General features: G+C 44.1%; 1 protein-coding gene across 1 annotated transcript; it reads left to right on the forward strand.

Annotated features, from left to right (window-relative positions):
* Positions 1 to 661: 661 nt before the first annotated feature.
* LOC129683504 (E3 ubiquitin-protein ligase highwire-like) lies at positions 662 to 7073 on the forward strand (the record flags this gene model as incomplete). The annotated part of the gene is given in 3 exon segments (XM_055616219.1): positions 662 to 1179; positions 5613 to 5702; positions 6943 to 7073. Coding segments are annotated over 3 exon segments (739 nt in total), but the record flags the coding sequence as incomplete, so codon positions are not given.
* Positions 7074 to 8364: the final 1291 nt, after the last annotated feature.

An 8364-nucleotide genomic window follows, 5' to 3' on the forward strand; every position in this document is an offset into this window, starting at 1 on the left:
TGTGTGTACCCCTGGGTGTTTTGGAACTCACACTGTAGACCAGGCTGGCCTTAAACTCACAGAGGTCCACCTGCCTTTGCTTCCCTGAGTGCTGGGATTACAGGTGTGTATCACCACTCCCAGCTGGACACAGTTTTTGATGTGGATTATTTTTACTTTTTAGACTTAGTTTTTGATTTGTTTTTCTTTCTTTATGTATGTTCATGTTGTGTGTGTTGTGGGGCAGAGGTCAACATCAAGTGTCTTTGATCGCTTTCAACTTTATATATTGAGACAGGGTCTCTCCTGATTGAACCCAGAACTTAGTATTGAGCCAGTAGCTAAGCAGCTTGCTCCAGGGGTTTCTCTGTATTTGCTTCCCAAATGCTCTAGGATTACAGGTGGGCTGCCATCCCTGCCTAGTATTTACATGGAAGGTGGCTGTCCATAAGTACTTCATCCACTGAGCTTTTTCCTTAGCCGCTTGTTTTGCTTTTTGAGAAGGGTGTCATTCTGCAGGCCAGGCTGCAGATCTTATGTAATTCCTGAGAGTTAGAATTAAAGATTTGAGCCACCATGCCTGGCACTATGGACTTTGTAGAGTCTACTGTGCATAGTTGCATCCATAATGACTTTGGTGAAGGCAGTACATAACCTATTTCTCTATTGTATTTTTCTTTAGATTTTAACTTTTGAGACCAAGAACCCAACGGAATTAGCAGAACGTTTGCGCTCTGTTTGTGGGAATCAGAGCAATGCCTATGCCCGCCTGCTGGAATATCGCCTCAATGCCTTGCGTGGACTATGGAATGCCCAGCGCCAGCTGGCTCTGGAGGAGCAGCATGAAAGGGAAGGCTCGGGTGATGAAGAGACCTTGGCCCTGCTCAAGCGTCAGGGCTTGCTGCAGCAACCAGAGCAAGCGCCCTTCACATCCCGAGTGGGCCTCCTGTTGGTCTTCCCTCTTATTCAGTCCCAGAGTAAAACAGACCCTTCCCTCTGTAACATAACTGCTGAGGTGCTATTGAACTGCCTGCGTGACTGTCAGCCTCTGAGTTTGACCAAGGAGCCTGCCGACTGTCTCAATGGGATAGAAACCTTGCTGTGCTCTTGGCTAGAGGAGACCTCAGACACAGGCAGACACATCCCACATAAGCAGAAGGAGAACGCTGCTGCTGCCCTGGTGGCTTTGGCATGTGCCAGGTAAGGAAAATGACACAACTTGGCAACATTGTACGTTCCGCACTTGCACCAAATGTATTTCATGGGTATCCTAGCATGTGCTTTGGTTTCGGTGTTGAATCTCACAGTGGTCATACATGTGATGGGTCCAGGTTTTGCTGTGCTGCTCTGCTTAATGACAGCTAGGAGTAGCAGCCTTAGCTGTAGCTTATTGCTCCCAGGTGGCTAATGGTCTGCATCAGCAGAGGGTGCTATGTCTGCCTTTCTCCCTTGAGGAGAGGCAAAATGTTGTAGAGATGTTAATTTCTTTTAATGTCTGTCAATAAAGGAATCTCTCAGCAAATTACAGGATTGAGTTCTTACCTGGTCACAAGACTGACTCATAGACAGTATTTCTGGACTCCGATTTTATATACTTTTAATATTTTACATTTATTTATTGTGCTTGTGGGGTGCGTACATATGGCATAGTGTGAGTGTGGAGGTCAGAGGACAACTTGCAGGGCTCAGTTGTCTTTTTCCCACTGTGAAGGCTCTGGGGATGGAATTCAGGTCATCAGGGTGGTGGTGAGCACCCACGCCTGCTGAGCCGTCTCACTGGCTCTGCGCCCTGGCTTAACTGAAGGATGTCTCCGTGTGTGCAAAGATGTAGTAGCACACTGTCCTCTGTGCTATGTGACTGACACAGTCACTAGCAAGTGTGCTTGCAGTTGCTCCCTCCCTGCCCTTAGGGTCTGTCTTTGGTGCTCAGGCTCCTCTGTAGCTTGTAATTCACTTGCCCAATGATGTCGGATGTGTGAGGAGGATGCCCATTGCCCTTGTCTCTCTTAGTAAAACCAGTTACAGCCATGGCCTGCCTATTTAGTGTCACCTACTTAGGATTTTTTGGAGGGGTAGGAGAGGGAGAACAGCAGGGTGAGATTATCCTCCTCTTTTAACCCAGTTATATGTTTCCAAGAAACTCTTTTTGGAAAAGAATTTGATTTCTCTTTCTGGACTCAACATTTACCTTCAGTTACCTTCTTTCTCTGTCTGTCTCTATCTGCCTCTCTCTTCATTCATTCATTCATTCATTCATTGATTTATTATTTTGGGTTTTTGAGATAGGGTTTCTTTGTGTAGCCTTGGGTTGTCCTAGAACTCAGTCTGAAGACCAGGCTGGTCTCAAACTCAGAGATTCACCTGCCTCTGCCTCCCTGAGTGCTGGGATTAAAGGCATGAACCACAATAACGGCTCTCCAGTTATTTTAAAGGCAGGGTAGCATCATTTTCCAGTCAGCTTCTTAGCCTGGAGCAAACTGTTGCAGGTTGGTCTCAGTTCTTGAAGACTGCAGGCATGAGCTTCACTCTGGAGACATTGGCTGATACAGAAATAAGATTCCCTGTAAAGGCTTCAGATTAGATTGATTGATTTTTCTGCACATGCAAAAAGTAATTTGAGTCTTGAATAGATTTATTGTCAATGTAAAAGTGCCATTTTGAGAAAATTTCCACTTAAAGAGTACTATCTTTAGGCAGGATGTTGGAAATAATCAATCTTTTAGTTTTGAGCATTTCATTATTAAACATTGGATCATTAAACTCACTTTTTAATCATGAACCAGAATTCATTCCAACCACAGATACTTGTTAAAATTGCTGTGTTTTTGAGATTTCCAAATTCTGTTTGGCACATGTGAAATGAATATTCCTCTCCTCCTCTTCTTCTTCCTCCCTCCTTTTCTTTAGTTAGGTTTGCTTATAGGAGCATGGGTAAGGGCTTATATATAGGAACATGGGCACCTTACCAATGGCTAAATCACTGAAGAAAATGTTTTTCCCTTCCACAACAACCATTAACTGCCTATAGATCCTCAGAAAAGGGGAAGCCTCCTAAGACCCTCTCCACTCCATGACAGTGTGGATGGCTCAGTCTTGTGTAAGTCTCATACAGGTAGTCAACAGCTGCTATGACTTTATGACTGCACATTCATGTCACCCAGAGGACATCATCCTACAGCACTCCATTCCTTCCCAGTTCTTTGTGCCTCTCTACCAGGATGTTTGTTCCCTGATCCTTGTAAAAATAATGTAGATGTCCCATTTAGGACATCTGAGCATCCAACAGTCACTTATTCTCAGTACTGTACCCAGTTTTGCGTGTTTAACTGATACCTACTGCAAAATGATGCTTTTCCAACTGAAGTTGACAGCAGCATTAGGCTATGAACATAAACATAAATATTTAGAAGACAATTTGGCTGCACTTTGTCCATGACAAAACAAGCTTAGTAACTTTCCAACCAGAACCTATCATCTTCCCACCCACAGAGTTTTGATCAGGTTTGCTGTATCAAGCATGATTTCCCTTCTGTTGAGTGGTTGTTTACTCCTCTTCTCCAGCAGTCATGCCATTATTGCACCAGAGAGGATCATCTTTTCTGGCAGGTCAGTAGTGTGGTGCTCAGTCTAAAGAGCTGAATGAGACTGTTAATGGCTTTTCCCCTCAGCAGACCATCTGATACCTTCCAGCACCATGAGAGCTAGCCAGCAACGTGGAAGTTTCCAGTTTCTCCTGCATTTGTGGGGGGGGGGGGAGAGCTGTTGTCACTGTACTAGTCTATCTTTATGTTTTGTGTTCAGCTTTTTGATATAGGGTCTCCCTATGTAAGCCAAGGCTATCAGGGAGATCGTGATCTCTCTTCTCAGCTGTGTTTCCAGGCATTAGCCACCACACCTGGCTTACAAGTTATGTTTGTCAAACATCTCTCTGGCATGAAGGAGCTTTGCTAACTTTTAGGATGTAGAGATTCAGGTCTCTAATTTTACAGAGCTGGCAGTTGAATGGCCCAGAGATGATTCAGTCTGCAAAACCATCATGCTTACTGATTATATGCCAGCATTTTTCTCTGTGGTCAAGAAACTGGTGAGCAGGCAAAGAGTCCCTAAAATTTCAGAATTTATATGAGAGCAAGGAGGGCAGCTACATACATGGAACAGATAATTTCAGAGTGATACCAGCAGAGATAAAAAAAAGGGCAAGAATGGTGTTTTTAAAAAAATGTTTTTAGATTTATTTTCTATGTATGGGTGTTTTGCCTGCTTGATGCCTGTGTACCACATGTGTGCCTGGCATCTGCAGGGACCAGAAGCACTGTATTCCCTGGGACTGAAGTTACCAAGTAGTTGTAAGCCATCATGTGGGTGCTGAACCCTGGTCCTTTGCAAGAACAATGAGTGCTCTTAACTGCTGATCCGTCTTTCCAGGACAAAAGCAGGATGCTTTGGTAGACAATGGCTAAGTGGAGGGGACCAGGAATGGCTGGCTACCTGGGATTTGAACTGAAGACTGGGTGATGAGAAAGAGCCAGCAGCAGAGAGTTACAGCAAGAGGCAAAGGAACAGGGTCATTGGACTGTAATGAAAGACCAGAAGGGGCAGGAGGTGAGGTTGGTCTAGTCTAGATCATATAGGGGTTGTAAGCCATGGAAGGGCTTTACATATTCTTCTTAAAATGTGACTAAACTTTGCAAGCTGAAGTCTGTACATTAGTGGCTCTACATTCTCCAAATGTTGGTGCTTTTGTCCTTCTGTGTGACTTGGTGCTCTCCCAGAGAGCTATCTGTTGAACAGATGAAAGAAGGAAAAGCCACAGGACTTAGGTGACAGGACAGCTGTGCAGTTGTGAATAGAGTGCCTGGTATTAGTGCCAGCATGTCCAGGCTACGGCGGTGCCTTTATCCTGCACTGCCTCCCTGCCTTGTCCTGTTCTTTAAACCAAGAGAGCGAAAGGAGCAAATTAACGAGAAGCCAAAGGCCTACTTGGTCTACTGTTAGGTTCTGTTTCTTTTGAGGTTTAGGCACATGATACCTGCCAATTAGTTTTGGCTAAGAGAAGAAGGCATCAAGCAGAACCAGCTCATCAACCTAGGTGGTCATTAGTGTGGGCAGGTGCTGGTGATTTATACCTGGAGTGCTGCCAGGTAGGTCTTGCGCATCTTGAAAGCACCCTTTTAGTCCTGATGGACTCCTAGACTCCCCTCTAGCTTTGGGAACCATGAGGAAACTCAGTGCATAGTGAGTCCTACAAGCGAGATGCCCTGTGAAGTGGATGAACACTGTTAGACTTGAGACTCTTCATTCCCTGGAATCAGGGGGTGTGGTGATGGAGACTCAATACATGATACTTCCAGGTGCTTGGTGCTTGAGCGCTGTAACTTTTGGTTTTGTGTCAGTGGGAATTTTTGTCTTTCTAAATGGGAGAACATTTCCATAGTTGGAATCGTGTTGGTCCCCTACTCACATTCTACCAGAGCCAATAGTTGTGGGTAAGAAAGCTGAATTTTGTACATTTTGTGACCTATGAAAGCAGATCGACGTGTCTTGGAGCTTTGCCCTGTGGTTAGTTAAATCAGCACTGGCTGATTTTGATTTTCGGTGTGGGTAGGTTTTCCGTACCTTCTTTTTATTTTTAGGGGATCATTGAAGACCTTTGTTCACACTGTTCACCTGCTGCAGAGACAGACTGAGCTGGGCTCCCTGCCTGTCGCTGATGTTTTATATAGGTAAGTTGACACTTTCAATCCTTGTCCTTCTAAACAAGAAATGCATAGGAGATTCTTAGGGACAAACAGATTACTAAATCTTCCTAATTAATAGCTTATAGTTTTGAATGAATCTAGAATCCTAGCTAACTGCTGAAGGAAGTGAAAGTGTTTCTATTTCTAGAGTTTTTAAAATTTTTTCAATTTTTATAAAATGTCCTAATCTGTAATAAATTCTTATTGTAATATGAAATGACAGTATGTTCAGGTATAAGGAAATTGAAATCACTCATTATGCAGGAAGACCCACTTATATTCTTTGGGTATGTGTACTTCTTACTTAACACATGACCCTCTTTGCCTCTCTTTGCTTTTTTTCTCCCTCTTACACATGTAAAATATACATTTAGGCTGGGAATGTAAAACCAAGTGTGGTGGTCATGTTCATTCCTGCACCTGGGAGATAGAGGCAGAAGGATCAGGGAATTTAAGGCTAGCCTGGGCTACATGAAGCAATAATTACTAAACTTAAAGCCAAAACAATTAAATAAGTAAAATAGAGTAAGTATATTTTTTATACAAAGATAAATTTAAAAGTTTTTAAGTACTTACTTATTTATATGCCTGAGTATGGGTATACACACACCATGGTGCCTGGTATACATGTGGAAGAGGGTCACTTGCAGGGATCAGTTCTTACCTTCTACCTTGGTGAGTCAGGGTCTCTCTTGCTTCTGCACCACATGCTTCAGGCTACCTGGCTTGTGACTTCTGGGCAACTGTCCACTCCCATCTCAATGTGGAGTGGACAGGTATAAATCACCAGCACCTGCCCACACTAATGACCACCTAGGTTGATGAGCTGGTTCTGCTTGATGCCTTCTTCTCTTAGCCAAAACTAATTGGCAAGTATCATGTGCCTAAACCTCAAAAGAAACAGAACCTAACAGTAGACCAAGTAGGCTTTTGGCTTCTTGGGATTAGAAGTGTACACCGCCATATGGTGGTTACACAGGTCCCAGGGGTTGAATTCCAGCCAACAGGCTTACATAGCCAACATTTTTGTCCACTGAACCATCTGCCTGGCCTAGAGTCTTGTAAACTCTGCCTTGTAACTTTTCATTAAAATACACTGTGAACATCAGTCAGATGTGTAGTTCTTTAAATCATTTGAGTTTGCTCATTGAGCTGGTAAGTGGACCTCTGGTTTGCTGGAGTAGACATTCTTAGGTCTCTACAATTCTCCTTTACACCTTTGCAGGCTGCTGCTTTTGGAAGGGGGACCTGGATCCCCATCCTGTTTGCTCGGGGGCAAACACATTGTATCTTGGGGGTATGAAGATATGCTGCCTGCACCAGACAGCAACCCTGGCTCCAGTTCTGAAAACAAAGGTAACACAAGGACTTAATGCCCTGGGTTAACACTAGGATGTAAGAGGAGTGGTTTAGATCACTGTGGCAAATGTGTTAGCTGGAGCCTGGGTTCCTTTTAATTAAGAGCTGAAGATCCCTGCACAGAGTGCTCATTGTTTGCTTTATTTGCAAGTCTTGCATTGTTTGCAAGTCTAACGGCTAATACTCAGGGAGATGAGCAGATGGGCAGGCTTTATGATTCCAGGCCCAGGTCGTCCTGTAACCCTAGCAGGGTGGCACGGGCTACTTCACTTAGGTGTTTGAGAAGTGCAAAAACCACAGTAGACATTTCCAAGAGGGCCAGACATGCCTCATGATGCCATTTCTTCTCATTATTTACTGTGCTCAGTTATGGTCCTTCCCTGTCCTAAAAACAAAAGAAGGTTCAAAGAAGCTTGAACTGTTGAGTCTCTTACACAACGTAGGCAGTGTTGGAGTATTTTTACACAGTTTTGTAGGGTTATATGACAGCTTATTACATGACCTCAGCAAAAATGGGAGAAACTCTCTTAAGTGACTGATCTGCCAGACTTTTCAGGTGACTTGGGCCTCTGCATTGGTGCAGTAACCATTTAGACCAGCACTAAAGCTTATCATTTCTGCTCAACACTGTGCACTGCTTTTTCCCTGGGCAGCACAGCTTGCCAGGAGTGAGCTTTGCTTCCAAGCTGGCTTGTCATGGTAATTGGTAATTGGCCATCAGTTATTATAATAGTATTACTTACTGTAATATTATAAAAGAGTATATCATTAACTGTTACAAAATTGATGAAATAGGAATAAGAAAAGAAAGAAAGCTCCCCCCAAAAGATTAAGAGCCTGTCCAGCACACCCCTTCATTCCCAGCTTTCCATAAAGCTCCTTTCTGATCAAGGCTAAGGCACAGAGGAGTGGTAGCTCAACATCTCACAGCCCAGAGCCATTCTCTCATAACCCTTTCTTCTGGAGAGGGCCAAGAGAGGGGAAGGAAGATGCTGCACAGTTGTCAGAGAAGCAGACCACCTGCTGTGCCCGGGCAGTGCTCCCTAGTGATGGGTTTCAGCCTCTGCATGGTGTTAAAAAGCCTCTCTCTTCAAAGGGGCTGCTCTCTCATGGGGGAGAGTTCCCCAGGTGACAGCATCAGGCTGCTGTGTTTGCTTTTGAGTCCAAGCGGAGGGTGTGTCTCTTAGAATACTTTAATAATTCTTTTTTCTGTTGCTCCCTGCCCCTCCCTTTCTCTTTTTCTTCTGTTCATCCTCATTTTCTTCCTTCCTCATCTCTACCTTGTCCC

The sequence above is a fragment of the Psammomys obesus genome, unplaced genomic scaffold (assembly GCF_907164565.1).
Source record: "Psammomys obesus unplaced genomic scaffold, mPsaObe1.curated_primary_1811, whole genome shotgun sequence".
In the NCBI taxonomy this organism is placed as follows: domain Eukaryota; kingdom Metazoa; phylum Chordata; class Mammalia; order Rodentia; family Muridae; genus Psammomys; species Psammomys obesus.